Source organism: Chelonia mydas, chromosome 6 (genome assembly GCF_015237465.2).
Source record: "Chelonia mydas isolate rCheMyd1 chromosome 6, rCheMyd1.pri.v2, whole genome shotgun sequence".
Lineage (NCBI taxonomy): Eukaryota > Metazoa > Chordata > Testudines > Cheloniidae > Chelonia > Chelonia mydas.
In genome coordinates, this window is record NC_051246.2 from 2,577,238 (window position 1) to 2,592,879 (window position 15,642).

Sequence of the window (15,642 nt, forward strand, 5' to 3'; positions counted from 1 at the left end):
AGCCCCGCCTGCTCCAACCCACCAGCCCCCACTCCCCTCCCAGAGCCGGGGGGAGAACCCAGGAGTCCTGGCTCCCAGCCCCGCCTGCTCCAACCCACCAACCCCCACTCCCCTCCCAGAGCCGAGGAGAGAACCCAGGAGTCCTGGCTCCCAGCCCACTCCCCCTCCCCTCGCCCCGCTGGGACCCACCAGACGTGTCTAGACAGCTGTAGTTCCCTGGCTCGCTGCGGTTATACCTGGCTCCCGCCCAGGCCCGGCAGCCAAAGCGACCGCTTGAGGGATGAGCTCACTGCACGAGGGTCCTGGAGACACGGGGCCTCGGCCAACCGCTCCGGCGAGCCTCAGCTGTGAGCCTGGCCTGTGGCCCTACGTGCCCCAGGGGGCTGCGGGTCGGGGCTGAGGGGCACCGGCAGAGCCGGGGGCTGGACAGGAGCAAGGGCCCATCTAGCCCGGCCTCCCGCCTCCCTGCTAATCCTGTTCTATTTAACCTCAGTTCCCTGCCCCCGTTGCCTGTCCCAGGAGAGTATCTGACCCCTCCCTTGATCCCCTTCCCCCCCCCCCGACTTTTCTCAGGTCCCCGGCTGGCTGCCCCTCATCCCGGTCTCTGGTCTCCCCACAGCCCCTCCCGCTCGCGCCGGATCATGGGGGGGCGGGGTGGCCATGGGGGGAGCGTGGCCGTGGCAGGTCAGCCTGCCCCTCCTGGACTCCTGTGGGGGGGGGTCACTCGTCACCCACCAGTGGGTGCTGTCAGCCGGGCACTGCTTCCAGAGGTGATGGGGGGAAGGGGGCATCCCGGACGCCTGGGTCCCATCCAACCACTCCCCGGTGGTGGTGGGGGGGTCATCCCAGATGTCTGGGTCCCATCCAATCACTTCCCTGGGGAGCAGGGCGCCCCGGATGCCTGGGTCCCATCCAATCTCTCCTCATAGAGCTGGGGGCACTGCTGACCCAGACTCCAGGGTCTTATCCAATCACACCCGGGGCCGGGGGGACTTAGAGTGATGCCATCCCGGACGCCTGGGTCCCGTTCACTGCCCTGGACTCTGGGAGCTCTGTGGGTCCCAATCCCGGATGCCTGGGTTCTATTCCTCATCCCGGACTCTCCCCCTGCAGCCTCTATGACCCTGCCCTGCACACGGTCCTCCTGGGGGCCCGCATGCTGTCGGCCCCCGGCCATGGCGCCGTCTCCGTCCCCATGAGCCAGATCTCCCCCCCACCCACCCCTGTGACGCCGTCTTCTGAGCCAGCGGGAAAGCTGCTGCAGCTCCAGACCCCCGCCAACCTCACCCCCAGCGTGCGGCCCGTCTGCCCCCCCGGACGCCGGGGTCCGATTCCCCCCGGGCACCGGGTGCTGGGGCACCGGCTGGGGGGACATTTGCCAAGGAGGTGAGTCCGGACGCCTGGGTTCTCCAGGAAGCCAGTGGAATCTAAGGGTTAGAGCTGGGAGCGGGGGCCGGGGACTGGGAGCCAGGACTCCTGGGTTCTATCCCTGGCTCTGCAAGGGGAGTGGGGGGGGGGGTCTAGTGGTTAGAGCCAGGAATAGAACCCAGGTGTCCTGGCTCCCCTCCCCACCCCGGAGCCCCCGCAGGAGGTGTCCGTCCCGCTGGTGGACACCCCGACCTGCGAGACCCTCAGCCTCCTGGGCTCCTCCAGTCCCTCCGGGACCCGGCAGACCCAGGACGACATGCTCTGGGCTGGGTACCCCGAGGGGCAGAGAGACGCCTGCCCGGTGACGCCCCCCGGTGGCTGCTCCCTGTAACTGCAGCCTCCTGCTCCTGCCTCCCCCCCTCGCCCTCTAGTGGCTGCTCCCCATAACTGCAGCTTCCTGCTGCTCCCCGCTCACTTCCCGCTCCCCCCCACACCGCCCTGCCCCCGCCCCAGCAGTTAACCCTTTAGTTCCAGGGCTGAAGGCCAGGGCATCACGAGTTCAATGCATTGCACTGGCTCTGGGAGGGATGACCCGGTGGGGGTGACATCAGTGTGATTGGAGGCCCCCTGGCTGGGTGGTTGGGGAAGGGGGGGCCCCAGTTGGGTGGGGGAAGGAAAAGGAGTGACAGCCCTGGCTGGGTGACTAACTCCCCTTCTTTCTGTTTCAGGGTGACTCCGGGGGGCCCCTGGTCTGTCTATGGCGGGGAGCCTGGCCCCTGGCAGGGGTACTGAGCTGGGGGTGGGGGGACATGTGCGCGGCCCCCCAGCCGCCCGGGGCTTTACAGCCGGTTCATCGCCCACAGCCACTGGGTACGGGAGCACGTCCCAGGTCCGCCCAGCGGGGTCGTGGGGATCGGAGACCCCAGCGCCCCCTGCAGTGCGAACCCAGGCGCCCTGCCCCTTCTGGCTGCTGCCGGCTGCAGGGAATGGGGTGGAGAGCCCAGGAGGGGAACGCCATGCTGCAGGGTTATCCCAGGGCTGGGCTAGCAGGGGCTGCGGGTCGGGAGTGAGGGGCCCCGGCAGAGCTGGGGGGCAGGGCTGGGCTGGCAGGGGGCTGTGGGTCGGGAGTGAGGGCCCCCAGCAGAGTTGGGGGGCAGGGCTGGGCTGGCAGGGGGCTGCGGGTCAGGAGTGAGGGGCCCTGGCAGCGCTGGGGGGGCAGGGCTGGGCTAGCAGGGGGCTGTGGGTCGGGAGTGAGGGCCCCCAGCAGAGTTGGGGGGCAGGGCTGGGCTGGCAGGGGGCTGCGGGTCAGGAGTGAGGGGCCCCGGCAGAGCTGGGGGGCAGGGCTGGGCTGGCAGGGGGCTGCGGGTCAGGAGTGAGGGGCACCGGCAGGGCTGGGGGGCAGGGCTGGGCTAGCAGGGGGCTGCAGGTTGGGAGTGAGGGGCCCCGGCAGGGTTGGGGGGCAGGGCTGGGCTAGCAGGGCGCTGCAGGTTGGGAGTGAGGGGCCCCGGCAGGGTTGGGGGGCAGGGCTGGGCTAGCAGGGACCTGCGGGTCAGGAGTGAGGGGCCCCGGCAGAGCTGGGGGGCAGGGCTGGGCTGGCAGGGGGCTGCGGGTCAGGAGTGAGGGGCCCCGGCAGAGCTGGGGGGCAGGGCTGGGCTGGCAGGGGGCTGCGGGTCAGGAGTGAGGGGCCCCGGCAGCGCTGGGGGGCAGGGCTGGGCGGGCCGGGGGCTGCGGGTCAGGAGTGAGGGGCCCCGGCAGAGCTGGGGGGCAGGGCTGGGCTGGCAGGGGGCTGCGGGTCAGGAGTGAGGGGCCCCAGCAGAGCTGGGGGGCAGGGCTGGGCTGGCAGGGGACTGCGGGTCAGGAATGAGGGGCCCCGGCAGGGCTGGGGGGCAGGGCTGGGCTGGCAGGGGGCTGCGGGTCAGGAGTGAGGGGCCCCGGCAGAGTTGGGGGGCAGGGCTGGGCTAGCAGGGACCTGCGGGTCAGGAGTGAGGGGCCCCGGCAGAGCTGGGGGGCAGGGCTGGGCTGGCAGGGGGCTGCGGGTCAGGAGTGAGGGGCCCCGGCAGAGCTGGGGGGCAGGGCTGGGCTGGCAGGGGGCTGCGGGTCAGGAGTGAGGGGCCCCGGCGGAGCTGGGGGGCAGGGCTGGGCTGGCAGGGGACTGCGGGTCAGGAATGAGGGGCCCCGGCAGGGCTGGGGGGCGTGGGATAAGGACAATTCCTTTCATCTCCTTCTGTTGTTTTTTTAATAACTGTTATTTGCTAATTGATATAATGATTGACTACTCATTGATGGGTTTCATGCCTTCCAATACCCCCCGGAGCGGTGACTCCCTGCGCGTCGTGTACGGCTACAAGGCCAACCAAAGCAGAGCTGTGCAGGGAGGAGACAAAAGTGCGGGGGCTGGAGACACAAGCCTGTTGGTAATCAGACCCCCCCAGCCCACGTGGGAAAGGAAGACACGCACGGTTTGCTGCGGGCCGGGAAACCAGGTCCTTTTCAGTCGTGAATGTTTCCAAGGCAGAAATGGAATAAAATGAGCTATGTATGTCTACGGGCAGCATGTGTGTGGGGGGGGGGTTCACAACCCGTGTGTGGATCAGAATTAAGACCCACCCCGCCACACTGAGCATGGCACTCATTCTGGGAGGTGGGGGGGGGGGGCATTTGAAGCCAAGAGTCCTAGCTTTGGGGCCTCCAGCTTAAGTAGTGGTGCCTCAGTTTCCCCATTTTTGGAGGAAGCCTCTTCCCTCCCTCCACTCAAGTCTGCCCTACGGGGCGCGGGGGCACTTCTCCCTGCCAAGCCAGAGGCAGCAGGTGCTGGAGCACTGCCAGGCCACTTGTCCAGATTATTTCCCATCATGCAACTTGACCTCTTTGTGCCCCTCCTTGGCACCCCCATTTCAAGTGTGTCTTTGATACAGGCTCCCTAACTGGGGGGGGAGGAGGGCAGTCATATGCCCCCTGGGTTAGACCTTCACTGGGCAGCTGGCCAATTTATCCCCTGTCTTACAGATGTTGCATCTCAGGGCACTGGGATTCATCACCGGGGTCTACCCATCCTGCCCTCATCCCCAAGAACAACTGAAACCCTTCACACCCAGTGGGTAGCAACAGAATGTGAATAGGGAAACTGAGTCACGCGGAGCAGGCTTCAAAATTTCCCTCTAGCATTACAGTACCTCCAACCACCATTCAAGCCAGTCCCAAGCTGTCCCCACCGACCAACCTCAATCACAGCTGCACTACTTATTTCCAAGAGTGAATGTTTTCAACGCTTTATGTCACTGAAGCAAATAAAATATCCAGTAAACATTTAACAACCGATGGCCGAGGGCTGATGTCTGCTTTGCTTTTCCCTTAGCTTCCTTTGCTCTGCAGAATCAAACTCCACCTTTACTCCTGGACAGAGGGATTTACACGATACATAGTTTAAAAAAAAAACTAAGGAAATTCTCAGCCAAAAAACTTTGTGATGGTGAATAAAGTCAATAAATTGATAACCCTAGACTTTGGATCCTTGCTGTCTAATTTTATTTCATCTCATTTGGTTTCCACTGACGAATACAGTCATTCTTTACCTATAGACATGGTGTAGGGGTTAAAAAAAAAACCAGTGGGTACAGTAGATTTGATATTCCCCAGTTGAGATGTGAGTAAATGCCATATACCCCAAATGAGAACTCCCTTTACCCACGTTTATCCTTGAAGACACTATTGATAGCTAGGAAGCGGTATCTTGTTGGAAGACCCTGCCTTTCTGCAAATAAAAGGAAATTCCAAGACAAAAACTATGTGACCGCGAAAGATGTAGTTATTGATCCTTACATTCAAAGTCCATTTGAGATGTACATTTAGCAGGAGGTTTTGCCATTAGAAGAAAGATCCTTGTAGGCAGAGAATTTCTTCTTTAAAAAACTACGCAAATTGCCGGGAATATTGGGCTAGAGGGGCCAGCTTGTTGAGGAAGAACGGGCAAGAAAAAAAGGGCAGGCGTGTTGCCTTATATATCAGAAATGGCTATACTCGTTCTGAGGTCCAGACGGATCCCTGTTGAAAGCCTCTGGGTGAAGGTAAAATCGGGAGAGGGTGGAAATAGGGGACAAGGTCATGGTAGGGGTCTACTGTAGACCACCAAATCAGGAGGTGGAAGAGACATTTCGAGAACAACTCACGAAAGATCCCAAGCACAAGACCTGGTAGGAATGGGGGCCATGAGCCACCCAAGCCAGCCACTGGAAAAGTAACACAAAACAGCCAATAAGTTCTTGGCATGTGCTGGAGACAACTCTTCTTGGCACTGGTGGGGCTTCAGCTGACATCCTGTGTCCAAGTCTGGGCACTACACGCTCAGAAAGATGAGGACAAATTGGAGCGAGTCCGGAGGAGAGCAACAGAAATGAGCAGAGGTTTAGGAACTACCTGAAAGGGGGTTCCAAAGAGGATGGCCCTAGACAGTTCTCAGTGGTAGCAGATGACAGAACGAGCAGTAATGGTCTCAAGTTGCAGTGGGGGAGATTTAAGTTGGATATTAGGAAAAACTTTTTCGCTATGAGGGTGGTGAAGCACTGGAATGCATTACCTAGGGAGGTGATGGAATCTCCTTCCTTAGAAGTTTTTAAGGTCAGGCTTGACAAAGCCCTGGCTGGGATGATTTAGTCGGGGATCGGTCCTGCTTTGAGCAGGGGATTGGACTAGATGACCTCCTGAGGTCCCTTCTAACCCTGATATTCTATGATTCTATGATTCTATGCACCCTGAGCTGTGAGGCAAGGTTGCAACCATTGGGCATGTTTCCGTATTGAGAAGAGAAGGTGGAGCGGGGACCTGAGAACAGGCATCAAAGATGTCAAAGGCTGCACAAAGAGGACGGAGCTCAGATGTTCTCCACGGGGAGGGCAAGAAGTAACGGGCTTCGTCCACAGCAAGGGAGACTCAGATATTAGGGGAAACTTCCTAACTTTGAGGCTCCTTTAGCCCCGGAACAGGTGACCGAGGGAGATGGTGGAATTCCCGTCACTGGGGGTTTTTAAGACCAGGTTGGGGACAAACACCTGTCAGGGCTGGTCTAGGGTTACTTGTCCGGCCTCAGCCCAGGGGATGGACTGGATGACCTTCCGAGGTCCCTTCCAGCCTGCGGTGCTTAGGATCCTGTGATTAAAGTTGGTAGAGCGATTTGCCCGGCGAGGGGTTAGAGACGGGCATCTATCTTAGAACCCACCTGATGCTGGAAATGATGAGAAGCGCATCTTCTCTTAGGGCAATGGCCACCTTTGCCACTTGTGGTGGGTGTTGTGGAGCCGGCCTGAACGGACCCGCGACAATTGTCGCCCGAGCTGTTCCTAAGCGCCGCAAGCTACCGCTGCCTTCGCAGCCACGCCGGCCAGCGCCGTCGCGCCATGCGCCCTCGGGATTTGTGGTCTGCTGTCCGGCGGTGCCCCGCGCAGCTGCTCCACCGTCCACAGGACCTCTTGGGCTGTGCGTTGCAGGACTGGAATTGTAGGAGGGTTGGGGGTCAAACCGAATCGTTCCTGCGACTCCTTTTAGATCGGTTCAGCGCCGAGCCGGGATCAGCCGCGGCCGAACACCTCCATGGCAGATGCCCTCAGCCTGGAAAAGCGAGAGGCGCTACCCATCAGTTGTCGCCGGTCGGCCGACCCACTGGGTGCTGAGGATCAGCCACCGGGTCTGCTCTGAGGGGCATGCTCTGCTGTGGAGAGGGGGCTGATGGCCTGGATCATGCACAGGAGGTTACTGGTGGATCTGAACGTCTTCTGTCCTCCTGCTATACTGGGGCCACAGATGGGACCCAGTCTCTGCCCCGGCCCACCCACCCGCCCACAAGGCCTCAGGGGTCATCCGGAGAAGAGGGTATATCCCCATGACGCTCTGAGGCCTGGTTGACCACCATGGCAGGTTCCCCAATATTGGGATGGTCAACAAAGGTCCGTGATGCGGAGACCTTCTGAAATGCAGCCCAGGAGAAAAGGGACTTTTGCTTCCAAGCCCACCTGGGGACCAGCTTCTCCGGCAGCTCCTCCGGCTGCTGGAGCTGTTCACGGGGCCCCCGGGCGGTGGGAAGGAGCTCTTCAGTTCTGCTCTGAGCGCGGGCAGGGCCGTGCGGGCTGCGGAGCCTGAAGGGTGGACGGAGGGAGCTGGCGCTCAGGCTGGAAGCAGATCCCCCTCGCACCACAGCGACTTGCGGAGAGCTGCACGAGCCTTGGGCGGAGCTGGGGGATGGGCGGCTGGAAGCGTTCCTGGCTCTCGCTTTGGCTCCCTTCCTCGGAGACATGGGGCTGCATTCTCGGGAACAGCGTGTAGCACGCAGGAGGAAACAGAGACGCGCTTGAGGCTGGAGACAATTAGTCGTTGCAAGACTCCACCTGGTTCCCATCCCCGGCTCTGGGAGGGGAGTGGGGACTAGTGGGTTAGGGCTGGGAGCCAGGACTCCTGGGTTCTATCCCCAGCTCTGGGAGGGGAGTGGAGTCGGGTTCGAGGGGGGGCTGGGAGCCAGGACTCCTGGGTTCTATCCCCAGCTCTGGGAGGGGAGTGGGGTCTAGTGGGTTGGGGCAGTGGGGGCTGGGAGCCAGGACTCCTGGGTTCTCTCCCTGGCTCTGGGAGGGGAGTGGGGGCTGGTGGGTCAGAGCAGGGGGGCTGGGAGTCACAGCTACGCAGGACTGGAAGGGATCTCCCGGATTGTGTAGCCAAGTCCTTTCACAGGCCACCCCGTCCTATCCACCCCTTCAGAAACCGGCCGCGCCCCGTCTTCGGCCTACTCAGGGCGTTGGCTCCCATTGGGAGGCTCTTCCAGACTCTGCCTCCCCTGGAGCCTTCTCCCCATTTCCAGGCCCACCGGTGCCAGCGCCTCCATGGCTCCCCCTCCCCTCCCACCGCGACATGCTCTGAATGAGCTGCCACCCCCCACCCCACCTCGGCCCTTGGTCCAGGCTAACAGAGCCCAGCGCCCTGAATCTCCTCTCGTGAGGCCGGCGCTCCGGTACCCTGAGCACCCCAGCAGCTCCCCTGCACCTTGCCCAGCACAGGGGCCTCTTTGTCAAATGTGGGCACCAGGACTCCTGGGTTCTCTCCCCGGCTGTGGGAGGGGAGTGGGGTCTAGTGGGTTAGAGCAGGGGGGGCTGGGAGCCAGGACTCCTGGGTTCTCTCCCCGGCTCTGGGAGGGGAGTGGGGTCTAGTGGGTTAGAGCAGTGGGGGCTGGGAGCCCGGACTCCTGGGTTCTATCCCCAGCTCTGGGAGGGGAGTGGGGTCTAGTGGGTTAGAGCGGGGGGGCTGGGAGCCCGGACTCCTGGGTTCTATCCCCAGCTCTGGGAGGGGAGTGGGGTCTAGTGGGTTAGAGCGGGGGGGCTGGGAGCCAGGACTCCTGGGTTCTCTCCCCAGCTGTGGGAGAGGAGTGGGGTCTAGTGGGTTAGAGCAGTGGGGGCTGGGAGCCCGGACTCCTGGGCTCTATCCCCAGCTCTGGGAGGGTAGTGAGGGCTAGTGTTTGGAGCAGGGGGGCTGGGAGGCAGGACTCCTGGGATCACTCTGGAGGGGGAGATATTTCAACCCCAAATTCCTGAAAGATCTGAGCAATGAGCTTAGCCCAAGAGCCGAGGCAGGAAAATGATGTAAAGGGGTGTCAGATAAAATCAGCCCGTTAAACCCAAAGTTGCCAAACTTGGGTGCTTCAGTAACGGCCACATTTCTTGCCAATAACGGAGATCTTGATAACCCGTTCCCCCCCCCCCCGCCCCCAGCCCAAGAGCTGCCATTAAAACCCCACAACCGCATGAGATCTGGAGGAAGCAGACAGAGAGCGGCAGGTAAGAGATCACCCCAGAATTGCCAACCCCAAACCAGGAGTCCGGCTCAGCAGAACTCATGAGATTAGCTTTCAAACCATGAGACTGTGTAAAAACAGTGAGATTTCTGGCGCTTTTGATTTGCTTTCGGAGCCTCTAGGGTGCACTGGGGTCACGTCCGGAAGCTTTCTCCGCCACCACCAGAGCTGGAAACTGAGTTTTCCTTTATGAACAAAGGCTGAAGTCGTCACGTATCCACCTGACTCCAGGAGCTGGGGCTTTATGGGAAACAAGAATTATCATGAGACTCATGAGAGTTGGCCAAGCTGTAATCCTCCAATAGAGGCCCCGGGTCCCATTCCCCACCCCCCGGAGCCAGCCAGTCCCCTGCCCTGGGGCAGGATGGGAGCCGGCGCCCCCTAGAGGGGAAAGGCCCCGTCTCCCATTCCCCACCCCCCGTGAGTCATCTGGAGCCCAGGAGGTGGATGGGAGCCAGCGCCCCCTAGAGGAGAACGTTCCTACATGTCTGGCTAGTCTGATTCCTGCTCATTCTAGTTGTTTCAGGGGAAGCCCCTCAGTGAATTATTCGGGGATCGGATACCAGGATGTCCCCCGAGAAAGTCGCCCTCCTGCTTTTCACGGCCGCTTGGGTGCTGCCCGCTGGAACCTCAGAAGTAAGTGGCTTCAATACAATATCCCTGCCCCGCCCCAGAGGTGGCTGCATCTCTGTGCCGAGCGAGCCGTCCCTGTGCAGTGTCGCTTTGCAGCTCTTCCCCAGCTGCCCTGCCCCAGAGGTGGCTGCATCTCACACATCCCACACCGATGTCCTGAAGAACCGCGGATGCTTGGGAAAGTTGCAGGGAAAATCTCAGGCTATGGCTTCTAGTGGTTTGTGGGGAGGGAATCTGGGAGCCAGGACTCCTGGGTTCTCTCCCTAGCCCTGGGAGGGAAGTGGGCTTGAGTGGTTAGAGCAGGGGGCTCTGGGAGCCAGGACTCCTGGGTTCTCTCCCCAGCTCTGGGAGGGAAGTGGGCTTGAGTGGTTAGATCGGGGGGGGGTCTGGGAGCCAGGACTCCTGGGTTCTCTCCCCAGTTCTGGGAGGGAAGTGGGCTCGAGTGGTTAGATCGGGGGGGTCTGGGAGCCAGGACTCCAGGGTTCTATTCCAGTGACACCCACACATTTTCCAGCAATCTATAAAACGTAGGTAACCACTAGAGGATCCCTCCCCTGAGATCAGTGTGTTGTCCTGCTATTCAAGTGCGGGAGAGGGGGCCTGGCTGGAGTCAGGGCAGAGCAGGGGAGGGGGAGCGTGGGGTCTGGCTGGGAGGACTAAACTCAAGGGGGTGAGAGGGCTGGCTGAAGGGGGCTGGCTGGAGAGGGGGGCGAGGGACCAGCCTAGGGAGGGGGGCCAGGTGGAGTGAGGCATGTGCCAGGCACTGCAGAGATACACACGCCAGATCTACACTTAAAATTTAGATCCCCCTTGTGCTGTCACTCAGAGGTGGAGGGGTGAAAAATTCACACCCCTCACCCCTGTCCTTAAGCCAACCCACCCGCCCGTGTAGACGTGGCTAAGAACTCTTCCCCGGCCCTTGTTCCTGCTTCTCGGAGAGGGGGAGTCAGACGCATCTTCACTACGATGCTGCGGCAGTATTCCCTGCGGCGCCCGGAGCATAGCCACGGCCCCCGTGAGAGACGGGCCTGGGTCCAGATTCGCCCCATTGATTACACTCGTGCCCAAGGACCAGCCAGGTGCTGAGGTCCCTCGAACTGGTAGACCCCACTCCCCTCCTAGAGCTGGGGAAAGAACCCAGCAGTCCTGGTTCCCAGCCCCACCTCCCCTAACCCATCAGACCCCCCTCCCCTCCCAGAGATTGGGATAGAACCCAGGAGTCCGGGCTCCCAGCCCCACCTCCCCTAACCCATCAGACCCCCCTCCCCTCCCAGAGCCGGGGAGAGAACCCAGGAGTCCTGGCTCCCAGCCCCACCTCCCCTAACCCATCAGACCCCCCTCCCCTCCCAGAGCCGGGGAGAGAACCCAGGAGTCCTGGCTCCCAGCCCCACCTACCCTAACCCATCAGACCCCCCTCCCCTCCCAGAGATAGGGATAGAACCCAGGAGTCCTGGCTCCCAGCCCCTCCTTCTCTAACCCACTAGACCCTCACTCCCCTCCCAGAGCCGGGGAGAGAACCCAGGAGTCCTGGCTCCCAGCCCCCCTGCTCTAACCCACTAGACCCTCACTCCCCTCCCAGAGCCAGGGATAGAACCCAGGAGTCCTGGCTCCCAGCCCCTCCTTCTCTAACCCACTAGACCCTCACTCCCCTCCCAGAGCCGGGGAGACAACCCAGGTGTCCTGGCTCCCAGCACCCCCCTGCTCTAACCACTATACCCCACTCCCCTCCCAGAGCTGGGGGTAGAACCCAGGAGTCCTGGCTCCTCCAATACCCTCCCTGCTCCGACCAGTAGACTTGGCCATTCCCGTCGCCATCAGCCCCGCCTTCTCCCCAGCTTGAGCGACCGGAATGAATTCGTTCTGCCGTAAATGACGTCACCGTGCGCCTCGTGTCACGTCTGACCATGAGCCAAACCCTCTCCTAGGCCAGCCCCCCCGGGACCTGCATGGGAGCAGGAAACCCCCCACTGGATTTGGTCTCCTCCTCAGTGGACGACCTGTACCAAGGCTGTGAGGACGCCATGTGGCAGCATCTCCCATCCCTGATGAAAAAGGAGCTGACCAAGAACAAGAAGTTTGACCAGGCTTGGAACAGGGCCAAGAACGAGTGGCTGAGGAAGACGAATACGTTCATCTTCCCCAACACAAAGAAAGCTTTCTGCGGCGTCGCTGTGGTGGCCTACACCTTAAACGACCCGCCTCTGTACAAGGACTTCAACGCGGCCACCAGGACGGGCTGGACGGGATCCCCTGCCTACGCCAGCTACCCCTTCAAGGCCTTTCATTTCCTGCTGACCCAGGCGCCCAGAGAGATATGGGGGATAAAGCCCAGTTGTGGCACCGTCTACAGAGGAACCGACATAAAATTCTCCATCAGCGGCTTGTTCCGCTTCGGCCAGTTCACCTCCACCTCAAAGAGCTCGAAGGTGGCGGCCGGATTCAGCGAAAAGACCCTCTTTGTGCTGGTTTCCTGCACGGGGTACGCGCTTCGGGACCTGTCCCACTACGTTAAAGAACAAGAGGTCCTGGTGCTGCCCTCCGAGATGTTCCAGGTCACCAATGTCCAGCCGACCGCGCAGGGGCACACTGTCCACGCCAAGTCGGCGGGGGTGTGCTGCAACCACAACTGCGCCTACGTGGGGAGAGGTGAGGCGGGGGAGGCAGGAGGGACGTGAGCTATGGAGTTCCACCAGGGTGCTAAAACCAAGCTGCAGCCCAGTGGGACGTGGGGCCTTTCCCCGCGAGGGGGCGCCGGCTCCAGTCCAGCTGCAGGGCCGGGGACAGGGTGTCTCGGGGTGACAAGGAAAATTAAAAGCCTCTTTTCTATTTTCTAGGAGACCCCCATGTGAAGAGATGCCCTCCTCACCAAGGTACGAGGGGCTCACCCCTTGGCTGGGCAGGCTGTGTGTGGGAGGCTAGAGACAGTAGATTCAGGACTCCTGGGTTCTCTCCCCAGCTCGGGGAGGGGAGTAGGGGCTAGTGAGTTAGAGCAGTGGGGGCTGGGAGCCAGGACTCCTGGGTTTATTCCCAGCTCAGCCACTGACTCCCTGGTTGAGTTTAGGCACATCCGTGTGCCCCAGTTACCCCACGCCCCACGCCGGGGGAAGAATAGAACTGCCCCAGCCGTGCTAAGTGGGGTCTCGGCTGTGGCTGGGGGGTGTCCTGATGGCTAACGTGGGGCATGTCTGCGTCTCCCCACAGTGCTGCATTTGTGAGGCACCGGAGCAAGGAGGGGCAGCAGTGACCCCAGGGCTGCCCTTAGCCAGGAGCTCCGTGGATCATCGTGTGCGTGGCCTCGTCTGCCTAGGCGGGCAAAACTTCCCCATCTGCTTTCCTGCTATAACCAACGGGGAATCACTCTAGCAAAACACACCTCTGTTTCCTCCCGGTTAAGCTTCTTCCCTCGCAGGTCTGCGCTTTCCCCGACAGCTGTGCCCCATCCGGAGCCGGTCTCCCCCGGTGCTCGGCCCTGTACCCGGCCAGGATTTTTCCCAGGGTGCATTGCGGGAGGACAGGAAAGTAGAGTGAGACCTAAGGGGCTCAATCTGCGGCCAGGGAGATGGAGGTTAGATCATGGGAAAAAACTTTCCAATGCGCAGGGTAACTGAGCTCTTAGCGTCCCAGGGCGGGGGGGGCTCCCCGTCACTGGAGGTTTATAAGAACAGGTTGGACAAACCCCCTGTCAGGGCTGGGCTCGGGTTCCCTGGTCTGGTCTCTGCGCAGGGGGCCGGGGGGACCTCTCCGGGTCCCTTCCAGCCCGACATTTCCATGATTCTAAACCCACTGGACCCAAGGCAGATTAAGATTTATTGGGGTCCTGGGCACAAAGAATATTGCCCCCCCATAATGCCCTAAGAGCGATCTGTGACCACTGTGAGGAGCCCCAGACCCTCCACCTCCCCCATGGGGCAGGGGCTGCTGTCAGGCACCACAGCCCTCCTCGCAGGGCAGGCGGAGAGTCCGGGGTGCCCTGAGCAGGTCTTACCACGGTCCGGCTCTGGTTTCTGTCCTGGCCAGGGGGCGGGACCTCTGGGGAAAGAGGGGGAGCGGGGGGGGCCACAGTTTCGGTGTCGGTGGGCCCCCACACACACACACTTCTACACAGGTCCCAGGGCCCCCAAATTGGCCAGGACCCCTGCACTGGACTTCTGGGAATTGGGATCAAACTAAGCCAGGCTTCCTCTACGGGCATCCCGTAATTTACCTGCTCCCCTCCCACCACCTTCTGGAACCTCGTCCCCCTCCGATTGCTACCGGCCAGCAGCCAGCCAGCTGGGCGTCGGTAGATCCACCATCGGGGTACGCCTATGGAGAGCCTCGGAAAGTTGGGCGGTGCATAGCGTTGCCAAACCTCCAGGATTGTCCGGGAGACTCCGGGGAATTAAAGGTTCCTCTTGAATTGAAGATTATCTCGTGTGATGAAACCTCCAGGAGTACGTCCAAAGCAAACTGGCAACCCTAGCCATGCAGAGGAGGTTGCTTGTGGGTTTGCCCCATTGAGGTTCTCCAGTTGTATGAGGGCCATTGATGGGACCCGAACCCTAACCCTAACCCTAAGATCATCAACAGAAAGGCCTTAGCCCTGCAAGCTCTGGGTTCGTAGGTTCCCAGATTTCCAGGCCAGCAGGAACCGTTGTGGTCATCTGGTCTGACGCCAGCCAGAGAACTTCCCCCAAGCAAGTCCTAGGGCAGATCTTTTAGAAAACCATCCAATCTGGGTTAAAACGGTCAGCCATGGAGGCTCCACCACGACCCTTGGTTAAGGGCTCCGATGTTCCACTGCCCTCACGGTCAAAAATGTACACGGTCTTTCCAGTGTGAATTTGTCCAGCTTCAATTTCCGGCTCGCATTAGACCTTTCTCGGCTAGATTGGGGATCAAACATTTGCTCCCCACATAGGTCCTTATAGACTGGGATCCAGTCCCCCCCGGAGCCGCTCTTTGCTAAGCTAAATAGATTGAGCTCCTTGAGGCAAGTTGTCTAAGCCATCACTCGCACTCCTGGCTCTTCTCTGGCCCCTCTTCTACCGATCCAGTTGATGCTCATTCTCTTTCCGTATCTGCCCCTACAATAAACACGCCCTCATTGCAATGTGTTTGGCTTTCTTTAGCCCCTGCCGGGCTGCCAACCCGAGCCGGGGGGAGGAGAATTGGAGGTCACCACGTTTGATCCTTCATGGACACGAGCCCGTTAGAGGTTCGCGGCCGTGGTGCAGAGGCCGTCGAGCGTACCAGCTGGGGTAGGGGGGCGAGGAAAGCCGCACTGGACAGGGAGGTGCCGGGTGTGTGACTGGGCCTAATGGCAAAGGGTGGATACACTGCAGCCCCTAGCAGTGGACTCTGTTCCCTTTATCCAGCACGGCTGTTTTCGCTCCAGAAGCTCTGGGCTTGGTCTGCTGCTACCCTCTTAGCCCAGGCCCTGAGGGGCTTCAGGAGCATAAGGGCATGAAGAAGGAAAAGGAAGAGGGTGACGGGCCGGCTGGCTCGGGGGCTGGGGAATGGGACATGGGGTTTTGCTTTTCTAGGGGGCGTTGGCTTCAATCCAGCCTCCAAATATAGGTGGGGACCAGCCACTGGGACCCATATCACCTGGTGCCCATGGAAGACAGGCGGCTCCGAGATGGCATGGCCCTGATGGTACTGGGATCAAAGATAGCTCAGTGGTTTGAGCATTGGCCTGCTAAACCCAGGGTTGTGAGTTCAATCCTTGAGGGGGCCATTTAGGGATCTGGGGCTAAAACTGGGAATTGGACTAGATGACCTCCTGAGGTCCCTTCCAACCCCGATAGTCTATGAAAGTTGTTTAAATCTAGAGC

At 60.8% G+C, this 15,642-nt stretch overlaps 1 protein-coding gene across 1 annotated transcript; it reads left to right on the plus strand.

The window, feature by feature from the left end:
- Positions 1 to 11,810: 11,810 nt before the first annotated feature.
- On the plus strand, positions 11,811 to 14,946 carry LOC119566232 (NAD(P)(+)--arginine ADP-ribosyltransferase 2-like). The gene is made up of 3 exons (XM_037898626.2): positions 11,811 to 12,472; positions 12,661 to 12,696; positions 13,028 to 14,946. Exons 1-3 carry the CDS (start codon positions 11,848 to 11,850, stop codon positions 13,039 to 13,041), a joined length of 675 nt encoding a protein of 224 aa, XP_037754554.2. The 5' UTR covers positions 11,811 to 11,847; the 3' UTR covers positions 13,042 to 14,946.
- The last annotated feature ends 696 nt before the right edge of the window (positions 14,947 to 15,642 follow it).

Bases quoted from the DNA above. Each gene is read 5' to 3' on its own strand.
- LOC119566232 (XM_037898626.2), top strand. From the start codon at position 11,848: ATGTGGCAGCATCTCCCATCCCTGATGAAAAAGGAGCTGACCAAGAAC. The intron at 12,473-12,660 runs GTGAGGCGGGGG...TCTATTTTCTAG, and splicing joins CTGCGCCTACGTGGGGAGAG to GAGACCCCCATGTGAAGAGA.